The following is an 18915-nucleotide window of genomic DNA, read 5'->3' on the forward strand; positions in this document are numbered from 1 at the left end:
AGACACAGAATCCGAAGCAGGCTCCAGGTCCCACGCTGTCAGCACAGAGCCCGACATGGGGCTTCAACTCACGAACTGTGAGATCCTGACCTGAGCCGAAGTCAGATGCTTAACGGACTGAGCCACCCAGGCGCCACTGTGAACATCTCTAACATTTGGCTTAACAAAAGGCAGCCTGATTCTCATTTGTTTCTGCATTCTCTCTGATGCAATACCACACATCACGTAGCCTCTGGAAAACTCTATTGTACGCTCATAAGAAAAAGGCAAATCATGACTTAGTATTATAGTAAAAACAGTTTTGATGTCACAGACCCCCTCAGACTGTTTCAGGGACCCCTAGGGGTCCATGGATCACACTTGGAGAACCACCCAGGCTGTTCCAACTTGCCCAGGCTGAAACTCCCTGACTCGGACGTGCTTCTGCCCATCCATGAACGTTCATTACATCCATTTTCCAGCCCTTTTATGACCTTACTCTTGTGTAGGTACTCTCGGCTTATCCCTACCAAACTCCTCCTCATCCCTCAAAACCCACTGTAAAGGCACGTTACATGCTGAAGGCCTTCTTGACACCTTTAGGCAAAGTCAGGACTCCTCCCTTACGTGTTTTCACACACTCTGTCCCTCCGTCTGCAGTAACACTTACCCTCCTTAAGTTGAAATTCATCAGTCTGTATGTTTGCCTTCTTGTTAAGCCAGAAAGGTATTTTTCTGAAGTTTGGGGTTTTTTTGTTTCATATCGGAATGAATTGATGGTTGTAAATTGATCCATGTGCAAATCGCTAATGAAGGACCCTGCCAGCTGTCCAATCCTCCCCTTCCTCCGGGTTCTGCTTGAGGCCTCCTTTATCATGTATTAACTTTTTGTGCATAACAGATGTCAGGTCTGTTATTCTGCCCCAGCACCGGTTCCGGCTTTATCGAAGCCCCGCGATAGGTTACCCACATCGGCTCAGAACAAGGTTCATTGTCCGGCGGGATCTGTCTTTCCATCCACTATGGCTCTTTTTCTTCTGAATTTTCCTAGAAGTTCTGATCTGTTCATGTCTTCAGGTTAACTTTGGAATCATTTTGCCAATTTCCAAGAAATAATCCTGCCAGGGGTACCTGGCTGGCTCGGTCAGTTAAGCATCTGACTCTTGATTTCAGCTCAGGTCATGATCTCACCGTGTGGGTTCAAGCCTCGAGTCAGGCTCTGTGCTGACAGCATGGAGTCTGCTTGCGATTCTCTCTCTCTGCCCCTCCCCCTCCCTCCCTTCCTCGGTCTCTCTCTCTTTCTCTCTCTCTCAAGATAAATACAAATAAACTTTTTTTTTTTTTTTTTTTTTTTTAAAGAAACAATCCTGCCGGGATTTTAACTGGGATTACATATGCCTATAAGGTTTTGGGGGAGCAAGGAGAGGAATGTGTATCTTCATAGAGTTTGGACGGCCCATCGAGAGGTCTGAGGGGGTTTCTTTTTTCATTTATTTGGCTTAAAAAAAGGCTCCCAACATATTTTGTTTCCTTAATTTTATGTTAGTGAGTGAAATATTAAAGAGAAATGCACACAATCGTCGTATTTCTCCTTAATGATTCACTCATTTATATAATGCTTTGTTGATACTGGGGATAAATTGTCAGTTTTTTTCTTATATTTTCAAACATGTCATTGATGATATAATTGGTACTTAATTCTATATATCTTATTTTATATCTAAGCACTTAACTGATCTTTTTATTTATTTTTTTATTTTATTTTTTTATTTTTTAATTTTTTTTATAACATTTATTTATTTTTGAGACAGAGAGAGACAGAGCATGAATGGGGGAGGGGCAGAGAGAGAGGGAGACACAGAATCGGAAGCAGGCTCCAGGCTCTGAGCTGTCAGCCCAGAGCCCGACGCGGGGCTCGAACTCACGGACCGTGAGATCGTGACCTGAGCTGAAGTCGGACGCTCAACCGACTGAGCCACCCAGGCACCCCTTAACTGATCTTTTTAAAATACTCTTTAATAGGGGTACCTGGGGGTGGGTGCTCAGGTCATGATCTCACAGTTTGTGAGTTCGAGCCCCGTGTGGGGCTCTGTGCTGACAGCTCAGAGCCTGGAGCCTGTTTCAGATTCTGTGTCTCCCTCTCTCTCTCTGCCCCTCCCCCGCTTGCTCACACATCTCTCTCTCTCTCTCTCAAATAAACATTAACATTTTTTTTGCAATACTCTAATAATTTTTCAGTTGGTTGCTTTCCCTCTTCCTTTCTAATTTATATCCTTTTTATGTCTTACAACTTGTAGCCAGATTTGTCCAAGCCAAATTAAATAATATTGACCATATCTGACACTGGACTAATTTCTGACAAATGCTGACACTTTTTTAAAACAATGATGCCAAGGAAACAACTTTTATGTGTCTACCTAGCGTTCATGGGAAACGGCTGTCGATTGTATGTCTGTGTTCTCCGCATCTGTCAAGACCCCACTAAGATCCCCTTCATCTGATCTGTAGTCACACAATAGCACATGAGTAGGCTTGCTGACACTGCCTTTTTCTTTTCACCTTTATCTACCCGATCTAGCCCAGTTCATCATCAGTGTCAAGTTGGCTTGCATTAAATGATTGTAAACGCCGTCCGGCCGGGGCACACGCTCCCTTCTGTGCTGAGCCGGGCGGCTCTCTTGGGCCAGAGGATGCTTACCCCCGCGAGAGAGAGCACGGGCAGAGGAGTCTTGGCCGGCCGTGCCCACCGTGGTCCTGTCTTGCCCACGTTGGCTCTCTTCTCTCCCCTCTGCAGACAGGAAGGGGCCGGTCTGCCCGGTGATGGGCTGGCGTTCAGACACTCCCCTCCCAGCAGCAGCAGGGAGGATGCCCTCGGGGAAGCTGAGGCAGCAGGTCCCACCTCTCCCCCCACCACCCCTGGGGCCCAAGGTCCACCTGCTGGGAGCTGATGGGGCAGGAGCACCCATCACCTCACCCACGCCCGACGGCCACCCGGATGGTGAGTGTGCTCGTAGCGTCCTTCCTTCTCCAGGATGCGCGGTCTTCATATTTGGACTTTCCATCGGTGTTCGTGGGAACTTTCTCCATCTCTCCCTGGCTCACTGGTCAGGCTTCTCGCTCCATGTTTCATCAGTTTTGATAACTTTTTAAATTAAAAAATGGCCTGTTCCATTGAGATTTTCAAATGTGTGCGTGTACGTCTACACCGTGAGTCCCGCCGCCTCCTGAGCCAGGGGGTAAGGTCACTGAGAATCGCAGACCTCACTCCTGAGGACCCCGGTGGAGCCGTGCTCAGCTTGGGGTCACTGACTCTAGTCGATGGGCCTCTTTGAGGGCCTGAGGGCAGCTGTAGATTCTCTCCCTAGAAAACTGCGTTGACCGTACGCGAGGCTTTTCCGTCTGGGGTAGAAAACTCCCGCACCTCCCACGCCCCGTCTGTGGGCCACAGGCCTGTGCCCCTGAACTCCACAGCTAGGAGTCCCAGGGGACAGGCAGTTGTCAGCTGCTAGGTTTCGTCCTCACGGGTCCAGCTGGCAAGGCCGTTCTGACTGTGAGATGAGAGTGTGGGGCACCTGGTGGCTCGGTCAGTGGAGCGTTCGATTCTTGGTTTCAGCCCAGGTCATGATTCCAGGGTCATGGGATCGAGCCACACTTCCAGCTCTGTGCTGACCGTGTGGAGCCTGCTTGGAATTCTCTCTCTCCCTCCCTCCCTCCCTCTGCCCTTCCCCTGCTTGCATGCTCTCTCTCTCTAAAGAGATTTATATTTATGTTAGATCACATCTATGTGTTTATATTTATGTGTTTATATTTATGTTAGATTACATCTAGTTTATATTCTTTACAAGTCTGCTTTGATTATTCAACGCTCAATTTATTGAGCATAACAAAATTTCTTTGTTACGAGTTAATATGATTGGACTGTTTTCTGGCCTCAGCTGTATTTCTCATTTTTAATTTATAAATTGGGTACTTGGATTTATACATCAGGCTTGTGTCCTTGGCTAATGTGAGTCTGCCTTGAGAAATGAATCTCGTGACCAAAGCAGCCTTCTGAGATGCAAGGCGGGCCTGATGTGATAACCACATCAGGGCAGGAATGCTGCCTCAGGCAGCCTCTCAGGGGACGTCCTACTTGCCCCATCCAGTCGATGTCCCAACAAGCACTGTGACAGCGGACGTGGGCCATTCTCTGCACCTAAAACTCTCCTAACCCACCTGTGTACCCTTGCCTTTATTCTAATGGTAATTACCAGGCTACAGCCCCAGAGTTCAAACGATTGTCTGGTTTCATTTTCATTTTAAAAATGCACCATCTTGGGGCAACTTGGATGGCTCCATTGGTTAAGCATCTGATTTTTAATTTCAGCTCAGGTCACGATCTCACGGTTCGTGGGTTCCAGCCCCGCATCGGGCTCTGTGCTGATGGTGCAGAGCCGGCTTGGAAGTCTATCTCTCCCTCTCCCTCTCTCTCTCTATCTCTCTCTCTCTCTCTCTCTCTCTGCCCCTCCCCCACTCATTCTGTCTCTCCCTTCCTCTCTGTCTCTCTCTCTCTCCCCCAGAGTAAGTAAATAAACTTAAAAAAAAAGTCTATACTGCGAAACACTAGGAAGTAGAAAAAAGTAAAAATATACCTCTTCTATTTATCAGTTCTAGTCTTTTTTATAGCTAATTGATTTAAATACTTGACCTTAATTCTCTACTTCCTAGTGGTGTCCTTAGGACATTTCCCCCTTCTCCTGAATCTGCCCAGTGGGCGTGTCCTCTTGTTCTCTCTCTGATACAGAAGTTACAGAAGAAACTTCCCTCCAAGGCCAGCAGTGCCTTGTGGTGCACACGTCCCGCACTGATTTCCACGCAGGCCCTGTCTCTCCCCCAAGAGCTCCTCTCACTTGTATTTTCAGAGTATCCCTTCTTTTACTCCATTTCAGTCTGAGAAAGTGTCTGGGGGACACAGACAATGAGGTATCCAGGCCGGGCTTTTGGAACAGATAAGGGACGGTGGGTCAGAACCAAGGAAATCTGGATCAGGTATGAAGTGCAGTTAGTAACAATGTCTGTGTCCGTATTGATTCATGGATCGTGACGCATGTTCCATAAGATGTTACCAACAGGGGAGGGTGGGCGTGGAGTAGATAGGATCTCTCTGCACTGTTTTCATGTCTTCTCTATCAATCTAAAAGTACTCTAAACTTAAAATTGTATTGAAAAAGAAAACCTCTCTGTAACCCTTCAGACGCTCATCAGAACCTGTTTTTTTTTTTAATTTTTTTTTGTTTTCAACGTTTATTTATTTTTGGGACAGAGAGAGACAGAGCATGAACAGGGGAGGGGCAGAGAGAGGGAGACATAGAATCGGAAACAGGCTCCAGGCTCTGAGCCATAAGCCCAGAGCCTGACGCGGGGCTCGAACTCACGGAGCGCGAGATCGTGACCTGGCTGAAGCCGGACGCTTAACCGACTGCGCCACCCAGGCGCCCCAAACCTGTTTTTTTTTTAAATGTTTATTTATTTATTTATTTATTTTGAGAGAGTGTGCGTGCCTGTGAACAGGGGAGGGACAGAGAGAGAGAGAGAGAGAGAGAGAGCATTCCAAGCAGGCTCTGCACTGTCAGTGCAGAGCCCAATGCGGGGCTCGATCCCATGACCCTGGGATCATGACCTGAGCCGAAATCAAGAGTTGGAAACTGAACCGACTGAGCCCCCCAGGCGCTCAGAACCTGTTTCCTCCCAAAGGGCTCACAGGCGTCAGTGACCTGTCTTGCCTGGGCCTGGGGCCAAGAGACCTCATTAGGGGCCACTTACTGAGTAAGACGGGGGCTGCCCAGCCATCTCCAGAAGCCGATACTAATGGAGGCGGGTGCTGAGTGTTTCCTGTTTGTCCCACAGGGACCGCCCCCAGGAGCGTCCAGTTGTGGGAAACACTGGCAGGAGACGGGAGCGAGAAGGACCCTGAGGCCTGGTTACTTGTTCCTGAGATCAGCCCTGCTGGGTCACGGAGGTGAGAGCGTCTATGGAAGGCCTGTCATCGTGGCCTCTTGCGTTCAGCTCTCCCCATCTCGGTTCTGGTAACAGCCTTCCCCTCCTGCCCTTATCAGCCCGGAGCACAGCCTGCCCTCGGCACCACGGGCGTGGGGCTTATCGGTGGCACCTGGCGACCCCACCAATGCCTGGGTAGCAGACACATACATGCTGGCCCTCGATAAATGTTTGTCAGACGAACAGGCCAGGCACTGAATCACGGAGTGGTTGCAGTCACACGAGAGCCTTGTGACTTGTGGCCACACCGCCGGTGGTTAGAAGACTGTGCGGTTGGCGCTGGGCACAGCTGATGGCTCCTCTGGGGGGACCAGGCCAGGGATCTGGGGCAAGTTGTTGAAGCTGGCCGGGCTCGATTCCTTCTCTTTCAAGTGGGGATCGTACTGTCGTCTTCACTGAGTTGATTAAATGAGAAACAATTCACGCAGAGCGTGGCATGAAGATAAATGCTCTGTAAACAGTAGTCATACCTGTGATCTAACCCAGGCATGGCTAAAATCACACGGCCTTGTGCAATAGGTAATGAGGGAGGACAATTAACACACAAACGTAATTGGCAAGTAAAGTTGTAAACACGTCCCACCCAGCGAGTAAGCAAACAAACACAGAGTCAAACAACAGTGAGACACCGTGTCTTGCCTCTAAAGTGAGCAAATCGCTGTAGTGATACTTAAAGCTGGAAAGGACACAGTCAGGGACACTCAGCCATTCAGTGTGGGGCTCAAAAATACCAGAATGCAATAGTTTCAAGTTAAAAAAAAAAAAATGTTTATTTTTGAGACAGAGACGCAGAGTGTGAGCAGGGGAGGGGCAGAGAGAGAGGGAGACACAGAATCCGAAGCAGGCTCCAGGCTCCAAGCCGTTAGCACAGAGCCCGACGCGGGGCTCGAACCCACAAACAGTGAGATCATGACCTGAGCCTAAGTCGGATGCTTAACCGACTGAGCCACCCAGGCACCCCGACCTTGTATTTTATAATCTGAAAGGGAATTTCCTAAAAACCAAAAAGTTGAACAAAGAAAAACCTAACAAAACTGGTATGATCACTGGTTGGTAAAAGTAAGCAAAACTTTGTGTATGGAGAAAAATCTGGGAAAAACGAGAATTGAGTGGAAATTGGATGTTAAATATCTTTCTTCCTCTTCTGAATTTTCCATGTTTACAGTTAAGAATGAGTTTTCTTAATAGCACAGTTAGATGTGCTCAAAGGTGGTCATTTTCAAGGTGAAGACACTAACAGCCCAGCAGTGGATTGGGTGCCACCAGGGGCCGGCCCCCAGCTGGGTCCCAGGGCTCCTTGCTTTGAATATTTGGATTTAAACATTTAAATGCTTTGAGTACAGCAGATTGCCCTTAGTACTGCGGGTGGGCCCCATCTAATCAGTTGAAGGCCTGAACAAAGACTGACCTCCTCCAGGCAGGAAGGAATTCTTCAGCTGATGGCCTTAGGACTTGAACTGCACCATAGGCTCTTCCCCGGCTCTACAACCTGCCAGCCCACCTGCAGATTTTGGATTTACCAGCCTCCAGGATCATACAGGCCAATTTCTTAAAAAATACCTTTCTTGCACACACACTCTCTCTCTCTACACAGATACACCCTATTGGCTCTCTTTCTCTGAAGAACGCTGACTAATATGAAGCCCAAATAGAAAATGTTTTAGGCTTTGCGGGTCGTACAGTCTCCATCCCTCCCCATTCCTCTGCCACAGACAATATGTAAACACATCTCAATATGGGCACTGGTGACATTTTGGGCTGGATACTCCTTGTTGTGGGGCCATCCTGTGCACTGTAGGGTGTTTAGCAGCCTCCCTGGCCTCTAGCTTCCAGATACCCATGGCAGCTGTCGGTCATGACAATCCAGGATGTCCCCTGGGTGGGGGGCAGAGAGGAGACATACCCTCACCCTCACTGAGCACCGTTGAAGTACATGAGTGAGCCTGACTGCGTTCTAGTGGCCTGGGGACTGGAGTCTGCCGACCCCGCTCTGGGCAGTGTGGTCTTGGAGCTTTGCAGCAGGGGCCCCGTGGTTGGGAGTGTGGGGACACGGTAGGAGCCCTGTGAGGTCACACGGAGCCCGGCCACATCCCAGGTCGGCCGCCCGGTCCTGAAGGTGCCGTTGCTCTGATGAGGGCAGGTCTCAGAGCAGCCCAGTGCTCTTCTGTGCGTCCCAGCGAGGTCGGAGGGCTGGGGAAGACGGGGTGTTGGGTGCGTGGCCACGATCCCCTGGGCCACCCTTGGCACCGTCTCCTCCTCAACGACCCCAGGGTCTCCCCTCAGGTGAGAACCGTAATAACGGTTTCCAGGTAGCAGGAGGTTTACCAGCCCGCTTCAGGTGGGAGCAGTGTCTGGGGCTTATTGGCGACTTTCTCTGGCCCGGTGTGCGGACGGATGGACAAGGCAGGCACCTGCAGACCCCCGGGCGGAGGGCGGGGTCACCGAGGCTACACAGGACGGGCTCATGAGCCGTGACCTGGCCTTGTGCTCCGCACGCTGGGCACGGATCACTCCCTCAAAGCTTGGCCCAGTATGAGCCCCATGGTTATTTGTGTCCCAGCCGAGGACTTCCTGGTCACACTCGGGGTTGACCTAGCCCCACTCCAGCTATGTCTGACAGCATACAGCCGCCCCTAGGGAAGCCCAGCCCCTCAGGAGCCCTTGGCAGGGCCTCAAATGCAGGGGGTAAGCAGCGAATGTGGTCAGGCGGCTGCCTGCAGCACCTGGGACAGCTCTGGAGCAGAGCACCTGTGGGCAGGCCCCGCGCCCGCGACCCTGTGCCACAGTCACTGGAGACTTCACGGGCCCACCGAGGCCCAGGCCCGCGAGGGAGGAGAGGGCCTGGGTGGTCTGGCTTGGCCAGCGTTTGAGAACCCTGGGTTAAAGCCTCGCCTCCGACCCTCCAGGCCCTACTGGCTCCGTATTGCCACGTTAGCAAGACCCCGAGATCTCTTTACGTGACCTGCACTTGGGGAAGTGCTAGCCTGGATCGTAAACTCGCAGCGTGGATGTGGGTGGGCCCCGAGAACAAGGCTCGGGCCCCAAGAAGCCTTAGCTGAGCAGCGCCGGCCACCAGGACCAGCTTGGGGCAGGGTCACCCTTCTGAACCGACAGGGAGATGACAGAGTCCAGTCAGACAGAATGAGCTCCCTGGCGGGGAGAGGAAGGAGGGGCCCACTCCCTGGGTCCGGGGCCGCAAAGACATCTTGGGAAACGTCAAAGGCCGGGACCGTTGTGGCAGACATCAGGCACGGATTCCGTTTGCCAGGACCCTCCCAGGCATCTGTGCGCTTGGCCTAGCCTTCCTGGTCCAGGCCAGCAGCTGCCCGAACCCTGCGTCCTCCGCCTTTGCTCTGTCTTAGACCTAAGCTCAACCTTCAGATCCGATGACCCAAACCAGCTTCTCAGTTTTGCGAGTCCTGGTGTCTGGCCGCACTCACCGGCGGTGGCCCCAGGAAGCGACCCCCGAAGACCCCACCCCTGCCCAACCGCAGCCTGGCATTGGGAGTCTGGGGGTGGAAAGTGTCTATGAAAGCCCCTCGGCCGTGCTCACAGACGCCCTCTGCCTGACTCCTCTTTCCAGTTCCCCACCGGCGTCCTCCAGGGCTGCCCTGTAAGATCTCCACCACTCCTTATGCTGGTCACTGCTCTGTCCCTGTGGTTCCCCCATACCCCGCCCACAACTTGGTCCACAGTCCTAAACAGATCTTCCTCACATTGTCCTGATTTGAGCGAGCCCCCTGTTGGGAGCCTGCCAGATGGAGCTGGGAAGGGTCGCTTCCTTCCGGAGAGCTGTCGCCCCAGCCCCAGCGATGCCCACTAAGCTCGCCAGCATCGGGGCGTCCCAATCTTGGAGTGTGGCACACACGACAAGGGGCTCCCTTCCAAGAGATGACCTTCCCACCAGCAGGCATGACCCGGCCAGGAACCAGACGCCAGAAAGGGAGTGAAATCCCAGATTTCAGCAAAGGCTAGGGGCTCATGTCTGTGCAGAGCGCGGCAAGATTCCTTTTCTGGCCACGGAAGGCTGGGCTCAGTGACCCAGACGGTTCCTTCCAGCTGTGAGGTTGCGAGTCTGCAAATGGCCCCCGCTCCTCTGACCCCCTCGTCACGCTCTCTGGGTCCCCAGGACACGCCGATGGCAAGTGTGCTGATCGGGAAGGAGAAAAGGAAAGATCGGCGTTTCTCCTGCCTCATCAGCTGGCTGCCTGGGACTGACCCCAAAGCTACAGGGTGCAGGTGGGGGCAAAACCCACAGGGCTGCTGGCTCAGAGGGTTGGGAAGGTCAGCGTCAGATTTCCCGGAGGAGGCGTGGAGTAACGCAGGATCCCCCGCTGCAGGACTTCAGACCCTGGCGACAGGGCGGTCGGAACATGGAGGTCTGCCAGGGAGGTGGGGACACAGCACTGGGCCAGGGGAACCCGGCAGGAACGAAGCAAAGGGGTGGCAGGGGCGGTCTGCTGTCAGATCCTGGCCGAGGGGCCTGGGCAGCGTCCAGAGTCCCCATGGGGTGGGAAATTGAGAGAGGACCGGGTTCCGGGGAACACGGTGTTCTCGGTTGGGACCTGGGAGTCCTGTGTGCAAATGGCTGCAGAGGAGACCAGAGACAGGAGGCACATGGCCTGTGTCATGCTCACACTATACCCTAGGACCTCTGCCAGCTCCCTCATCACGGAGCCCCTTCCTCATGAAGCGCCCTGCTAGCTGCTGAGGGTGGAACGATGCCCGGGAGCAGCGGGACATGCGCCTCGCCTGCGAGCTCAGAACTGTCCCTCTGCCTTCGTGAGCACAGCCTCGGCGGGCCAGGGGCGGCTGAGTCAGCAGGTGGCAGGTCTGATGGCCTGGATCCTAGCAGCTGGGGCCGGCAGGCTGCCAGTCACAGAGCTCCTCCCGTGCCAGCCCAGCTGCCCAGGAAAGCGTGTGGGTGTGGACCCAGCCAGTACAGCAGAGGGCTCAGGCCGTAGGTGACCAGCTGTCCCGGGTTACCCACGACTGAGCCGCTCCCAGCAAACGGGCACAGGCGGTCACTCAGCACAGAGTGGTGAGGCCCTAGGATTGAGGACCTCGGGCAGCTGGGAATGCAGAGAGGCCAGGGACTGAGTGAGGCCGTGTCCCCAGGGAGTAATTGCTGGCCCCAAGGCAAAGCCCCCAGGCGGGACCCCTGGCGTCCAAATGCTGCAGGGATCCTGTTTGTTCCCAGCCGCCCTGAAGGACCACACAGCTGGCTGCCTGGGGGACGCAGAGTTCGTAGCATCTCTGACCCCAGTTCCTCCAGTGGTGGTTCATTGGTCACTCTTATACACGAGGAAGTGGAGTCAGAAGGGCATTGAGGGTCAACTGTTCCACGGTTTTGGTTTGGGTGTGGGCTCCCAGAATCCCCTGGGTGCCGTCTTATCACGGTGACTGTACGTGTTTACCACGTACCGTCTTTCCCACCGGATTCTCTTGCAGAATCTCCTGTCTGGTGTCTTTGCATCTTGCACACCCGAGGCGCTCAGTAAATGTTTATGGAGCGAACACACAGATGCAGGCTCGCTGTTGCAGGGACCAGGGGCCGAAGGGCAGACGGAGACGGTGCAGCTGGTCATTCTGCAAAAGGCAGGACCAGGGGACCGGAACAGACACCACAAGAAGCCTGGTTTCAGGCAAGGAAGCGGCCTCACGGTCATCCGTGGTGTTGCTACAGTTCCTGGCAAAGGTTGTGTTTGTTTAGCCCCCCCCCCCCCCACCAGCTGGCCTGCCCGCCGGGTCCTGTGCCCTCTCCCTTTCCTGCTGGCCGTTCGTCCCTCCAACACCCACGTGCTGCACCCCACTGAGGGAGCGCTGGGCTCCCCACAGCACTGGGAAGTGCGCAGAGGCTCTAGAACGGGGAGTCCCCCACCGCAGGGGTGCCTGTGCCCCGGGGGCACTCGGCACAGAGAGACACACACAGACGTGCAGAGCCACGATGCAGGGGACAGTCGGTGTCGGTGAAGTGCCGGGGGGGGGGCGGGTGCCGTGGCGTGACCGGACAGGTGTGAGCCGGAAGCCTGAGCAGGCGGCATGCTGTGGCCGTGACGTGGAGCCGCCCTGTGGCTCCTCCTGCTTGGGTCCTCTGCCCCTGTGTCCTTGCTCACCTGTGCGGGCTCCGGGCTCGGCTGCCGTCGTGACTCACCAGCGCCGCGGGCGTGTGTGCGCTCCACTCGGCTCTCAGCCTTTCCGCGCCCACCGACGCTGGCAGCCGTCTCACTCCTCCCAACTCCGCCCTCTCCTGCCCCGCTGACTTTGATGCTTGCCGTTTGCCTTCTGTGCCTGCCAGCTCATGAATTATTTATATGCTGTGCTTCCTCCGCGGGCCACCTTGGCAAACAAGACAAGTTCCTGTGGACCTCATCGTGGCGAGGGGTGGGACAATAAGCGGTCGGTCATACACAGTGTGCCGCACGCTGTGCTGGGCGTAAGCACTGTGGCCCCGGGGCTGGAGCGGGGCTGGACGCGGCAAGCCTGGAGTCAGGGAGGGCGTCAGGGAGGCTGCAGCCCTATTTCTGGCGTGTAGACCGTGCCATGCATTACAGCTTCATGCCTTGTCCGCCTGTCCCCTCGCCCACCCTTTCCCTTAGTCGTTTATCCATTGGCTCATTCACAGGCCATCCGAACACCTGTTATGTGCCAGATGCTGTGCTAGTCCTGGGAATACACGATGAAAAAGATTTGTCCTGTGCAACACTGGACTTTTAGGTTCCCACACGTGCCCCTCTCCTCCCTGCTTCACTGCTCCCTCTGCCTGGAAGATCGCGCTCCCACCCTCCACCCCTTTCCTGGTTTACTGCCTCCACCCTTTAGACCTCAGTTCAAAGGTCACCTCCTCGGCAGAGGATTCCCTGCCCCCTTGACCAGTTTAAGGTCCCATTATGATGCTCTCATAAAAACCTGTCATTTTCCTTTCATAGCACCTGTAATTATGTATTTCTTAGTGGGACTATTTCACTAATGTTGGTCCTCCCAATCACCTGTGTAGAAACTCATTTGTTATAGTTTTTACACTGTTTAGCACATGGTAATGGTTTAATAAATACAAATTGGATGGATGGATGGATGGATGGATGGATGGACGGATGGATGCATAAGTGGGTGGATGGATGGATGGATGAGTGGGTGGAAGGATGGATAGGTGGGTGGGTGGGTGGATGGAAGGAAGGATGGATAGGTGGGTAGATGACAGGGATGGATGGATGGATGGATGGATGGATGGATGGATGGATGGATGGATAGGTGGGTAGGTGGGTAGGTGGATGGATGGAAGGAAGGAAGGATGGGTGGATGGATGAGTGAGTGGAAGGATGGCTAGGTGGGTGGATGGAAGGATGGATGGGTGGATGGATGGATGGATGGATGGATGGATGGATGGATAGGTGGGTAGGTGGATGGATGGAAGGAAGGAAGGATGGGTGGATGGATGAGTGAGTGGAAGGATAGCTAGGTGGGTGGATGGGTGGATGGATGGGTGGATGGACTGTTGAATGGATGGTCAGTCAGTTGAATGGATGGAAGGATTGAAGGGCGGATGGATGGATGGTTAGTTGGATGAACTGGAACTGAGGCATAGTGAAGGCAGGAACCAATTAGGGGACTGATCCAGGAGTCAGGGAAGGAAGGAGGTGAGGATCAATGTATAAGCCAGAGTAGTAGAAGTGGGAAAGTTGAGGAGAGGATTGACAGGAAGGAATCTGCAGGATTTGGCCTCTGGTTGAATGTCAGGAGCAGTGCAGAGGGAGGAACACAAGGTGACAACCAGGATTCTGACTGAAGGCTAGGGAGACTGAAAGTAAGAAAGAGAGGTGCCTGGGCGGCTCAGCCAGTTAAGTGTCCAACTCTTGGTTTTGGCTCAGGTCCTGATCTCACAGTCTGTGGGTCGAGCCCCACGTTGTGCTCTCTGCTGACAGTGCAGAGCCTGCTTGGGAGTCTCTGCCTCCCTGTCTCTCTGCCCCTCCCCGCTCACGTGCTCTCTCCCTGTCTCAAAAATAAAATAAATAAACAGTAAAAAAATAAAAATGAAAAAAATAAAAGAGAACAGGTTTGGAGGTGTGGGACAAAGATGTCCTGCCAAATTTGAGGTACCTGCTGAGGCGACAAAGTGGGCATTTTAAATTCTTTTTGGCCACTGCGAAAGTTAGGATAATACTAGCTTCCCTGGGAGAGAAACTCCACCAGACCAGCAGCCTAATGCAATACAAGCTTTTATTTAAAACATTCTCTTTGGTCCCCGTGATAGTCCGGTACACGTCTTCCTGTTCAGCCTGATGACGTGCTGACACAGAGGTTTAGGGACCCAGGGTCCTTGCATCTTGTGGTTCCACCATCTCCTTGGGCCTCAGAGCTGAGGGGAAGAGACAGGAGAGCACTCACTGGCTTCTCGGCCACCTCGGCCCCAGAGGACCACCCGTGAGGAGAGCCTACCTCACACCGTACAGCCAGAGGTCCAGACTTGCTTTCTCAGGCTTCCTGGAGTCCGGAGCACAGACACCGGACCAAGGCTCTGACACTCAGGCGTGCCACCCCCACACTTCGACGGGGACCCTGACCAGCAGCCCAGTGGAGCCCATCCAGTGAGGGAGCCTGCGCCCGAGGCCGTGGTGGCGGCTCTCCTGGCTGCAGCGTCCGCCCGCCTGCTATCCAGTGGCCCTGAGACCGTGCCTGGGTCCCCTGGTGGTGGTCCTGTGCTGTGATCTTGGACACCGTTCTCTGCTGTGTGGTCTGCTTGTCCTTCTGGAGTCTCTGAGAGCTACTTACCGCCTTTTTTTTTTCTAAGAAGTTTATTTTTTTGTTTTTATTATTATTAATGTTTGTTTATTTTTGAGAGAGAGAGGGGGAGACACAGAATCCCAAGGCAGGTTCTGCCTGGACAGCAGAGACCTGACGCGGGACTCAAACCCACGAACCGCGAGATCATGACGTGAGCCAAAGGTGGATGCTTAACCGACTGAGCCACCCAGGTGCCCCTACTTAATATCTTTTTATTTTTTAATGTTTATTTATTTTTAAGAGGGGGGGGGACAGAGAATGAGCGGGGGAGGGACAGAGAGAGAGGGAGGCACAGAATCTGAAACGGGCTCCAGGCTCTGAGCTGTCAGCACAGAGCCCTATTCGAGGCTCCAACTCATGAACCGTGAGATCATGGCCTGAGCCAAAGTCAGACGCTCAACTGACTGAGCCACCCAGGCACCCCTACTTAATACCTTTGTAAGTAAAGTTTTTCTGCGTACATTTGCCAGCGGTGCTTTCTGTTGCTTGTGAGCAGACAGACCAAGAGTAAGTATACGGTAGCAGCTGGAGGCCCTGAGCTTGGGAGACTTGGGCCAGAGCCTCCCCTGGAGGTGTTTGCAGCCATGGGAGGGGACAGGGTGGCTCTGGGAGTCTCTGTCACCATGCTGGAAGACAGTGTGGTCTGGAGCCTCCGCACATGAGTAGGGACTAGGAGCTCACAAGGCAGGGAAGGAGCTGTCTGTGCAGCTCTGTTCCTTGTCTCCCCCCCCACCCCTACCCACCCAAAGGCCCTGCCTGGGGGTTTGCCCTTTGGAAAATCAACTCCTAGTCCAAGAAGATAAATCCGTCTTTTCTTCAGGCCGTGGTGTCTTTCATGGTGACTTTCTCGTTCTTCTTTAACGACAGAGTTCTGTAGTCTTTTTTTTTTTTTTAAGTTTATTCATTTTTGAGAGAGAGCAAGAGAGCATGGGGGAGGGGAAGGGGGGGTAGAGAGAGAATCCCAAGCAGGGCTCCACGCTGTCAGTACAGAGCCGGACATGGGGCTCGAACTCACAAACTGTGAGATCACGACCTGAGCCGAAATCAAGAGTCGGGACGCTCAACCGACTGAGCCCCCGGGGCGCCCCCAGAGCTCCGTGGTCTCAAGGCCACCCCAGAAGACTCCTGTCATTACGATGACAGTTACAACACCCACTTACCTAGAGCGATGGCACCAAACGGGTGACGTCGGTGACGCCCTCCCAGTGCAGCAACCTGCGTCCCCATGGCCCTCTGGCCCACGGAACCCAGACACGGCCTCAGCACGCTCTCACGTTCACGGGCGCTCGCTCCCGAGATGCGGCCTGCTGCTTTGCCGGTTCACACGGTGTTTTATAGATGAGAAAAGTGGTAACTCGAGAGGTTAAACGACTTGCCCCAGTTTGCACATGTATGTCACAGGAGAGTCAGGATTTGAACGCAGGGATCTTTTTATTTATTTTTATTTTTATTTATTTTTTTAGTTGAGAGAGAGAGAGCACGCGTGAGCAGAGGAGAGGAGCAGACAGAGAGAGAGAGAGAGACGATCCCAAGCAGGCTCCAAGGTCAGTGCGGAGCAACGTGGGGCCCAATCCCCTGCCCCTGGGGTCATGACCTAAACCGGAATCAAGAGTCAAATGCCCAACTGACTGAGCCTCCAGGCGCCCTGAAAGTGGGGATCTTGATGTAAACAAGGTGTTCCTTATCTGTGTGTCTTCTAGGTGACAAAGACCTCTTTCTAATGCTTCTCAAGGGACAGAGAAAGCCAGGACCAGCCGCTGGGCCTCTAGGGATGGCCCAGCAGGTCGCACTGGCTCATTAACAGCTGGGAAATGGGATTATGGGCCAGACAAGCAGCTGCAGACTTCCAGTCTCTGCATGGAGTTTGTGCCCATGGTTGGTTCTATGTTCTAAGAAGCCATGGGTGTCTGCCCACAGTGGGTAGAGGTCAGTGAACTTAAATGTCCAGAAAGATAGACCTTGAGCATCTGGAAGGTTGGGTCATAGGGGGTAGAGCCACGGCCACTGAGAGTTAAGGACAGAATTTTGTCCAACGATTCATGTGTTTTGGGTTTTTTTTTTTATTTCTTTTTAATGTTTATTTATTTTTGAGACAGAGAGAGACAGAGCATGAACGGGGGAGGGTCAGAGAGAGAGGGAGACACAATGTGAACCAGGCTCCAGGCTCCGAGCCGTCAGCACAGAGCCCGACGCAGGGCTCGAACTCACAGACCACGAGATCACGACCTGAGCCAAAGTCCGAGGCTCAACCGACTGAGCCACCCAGACGCCCCAACAATTCACGTGGTTTTAAAAAAGCAGCCATGTCTCGTCCTTCAGGGATGGACGGCAGGCCCAGCGAAGGCACCAGCCCACGAGGAGAGGCTGGAGCTAAAATGGGCATTTCCAGACTCCCTTTCCCCTAAAGTACAAGATGCGGGTTACTCTCTACCAACCACATGGACTGCGTGTGACGGCGAATTGTGCAGAGAGAAGAATGTGGCAGGGACTGCGGCAGAGGCACTGCGGAGCTGGTGGCTGCCGGTGACTCCCCGAGGTCAGGGTGGCTCCTTGGAGACGGCTGGACGGCTGGCTTCCTGCCTCAGGAGCTCCTTCCCCACGCACACACGCATGTCCCGTGGCCGCTCGGCTCTGTGTTGTGGTTTTGGGAGTCCTTCCTGGAGGCGCATTCCTGTGTCTGTTTCTTTAGTCCCTCCAATGACTCTGTGATCTGTCTTTAACCCTTAATAAATACCTTTCTGGGGTGGATCCTGTGGTCTGCAGCCTAGAATCTGACCGATGCCCCACGCCTGGGAGGAATGCGTGCTGGTCACTCAGAGGCACGCTGAGCCTGGGGCAGGTCCACTGCCCTCCCCCGGGGACTGGGGTCGCGCCCCTGCCCTGGCTCCAGCTGAGCAAGTGTCTTTTTCTAAACTAGAAGCCCATGCCCTCTGGGAGTCATACCAGCTTCCAGTTCCCGTCACTGATAGTCCTGGTAGAAAGGAGATGAGAAGGAGGAAGGGTCCATTCTGCTTCTAGAAGGAAGTTAGTGAGCTATACGTTGAGCACGTCTTTCAATAACCCTGACCCAGGGGCTGCTGGCTGCGATCTTACTATGCCCTGGTTGAGTGTAGAGTGTGTGTGTGTGTGTGTGTGTGTGTGTGTGTGTGTGTGTCCACAGGCACTTGCCTGACCCTTGTGTTGATCACGGCTTCTGTTTGCTGAATTCTGATGCCTTGCTGTCTTGAGGCGCCGGGGGGACTGCCCTTTGCAGGGTTGGCCTGTTCCTGGGGACAGTAAACAAGGCACCTGGAGAGCTCCTTTCCAGTACAAACCACATTCAGAATCCACATTCCCATCTCCCTCCTCTGTGGTGCCCTCACCCTGCAGGCCACCGTCCATCTGTCCTGTAGGACCAGGTACCACACAACTAAGGACAGCCCCCATTATGCCCAGAGAGGACTGACCTTTTTAAAAAAGTTTTTTTAAATGTTCATTTACTTTTGAGAGAGACAGAGACAGAGAGTGAGCAGGGGAGGGGCAGAGAGAGAGGGAGACACAGAATCCGAAGCAGGCTCCGGGCTCCGAGCTGTCGGCACAGAGCCCGACGCGGGGCCCGAACCCACGAACCGTGAGATCGTGACCTGAGCTGTAGTCTGAACCGCCTGAGCCCCCCAGGTCCCCCCAGGAGTGGCTGAGATTACTCAAACTAGCCCATCTTCAGCCTTCTCACCCTGCCTCACCTGTTCCTTCCCCAATTTCCCCCCTATCCCCTCTGCCTTCTGACCGTCCCTGGTGCTTCTGTGAGTATAACAAACTGTTTTCTTTTTTTATAAAGTTTTTTTTTTTAACGTTTATTTATTATTTTTGGGACAGAGAGAGACAGAGCATGAACGGGGGAGGGGCAGAGAGAGGGAGACACAGAATCGGAAACAGGCTCCAGGCTCCGAGCCATCAGCCCAGAGCCCGACGCGGGGCTCGAACTCACGGACCGCGAGATCGTGACCTGGCTGAAGTCAGACGCTTAACCGACTGCGCCACCCAGGCGCCCCAACAAACTGTTTTCAATGGCAGTTGACTCCGGATCTGATGGCCTCGCCATACCTAACAAATAATTAAGCCTGTATTTTAAAACACTCC

The 18915-nt window shown here is 53.6% G+C and overlaps 1 protein-coding gene across 2 annotated transcripts in view; it reads left to right on the plus strand.

The window, feature by feature from the left end:
* Window positions 1–18915, plus strand: part of BCL2A1 (BCL2 related protein A1) — a 60925-nt gene that overhangs the window by 4908 nt on the left and 37102 nt on the right. The window contains exons 3-4 of one of the 2 annotated variants that reach the window (XM_086711758.1): window positions 2774–2977; window positions 5866–5977. In XM_086711758.1, coding sequence (XP_086567884.1) covers window positions 2927–2977; window positions 5866–5977 — 163 coding nt within the window. In that variant the 5' untranslated portion in view covers window positions 2774–2926. Of the gene's footprint in view, window positions 1–2773; window positions 2978–5865; window positions 6443–18915 lie in introns of those variants that run through there. The other variant, XR_003223031.2, reaches the window with a different exon arrangement.

This window comes from Puma concolor, chromosome B3, assembly GCF_028749965.1.
Source record: "Puma concolor isolate L17-30 chromosome B3, mPumCon1.1.hap2, whole genome shotgun sequence".
In the NCBI taxonomy this organism is placed as follows: domain Eukaryota; kingdom Metazoa; phylum Chordata; class Mammalia; order Carnivora; family Felidae; genus Puma; species Puma concolor.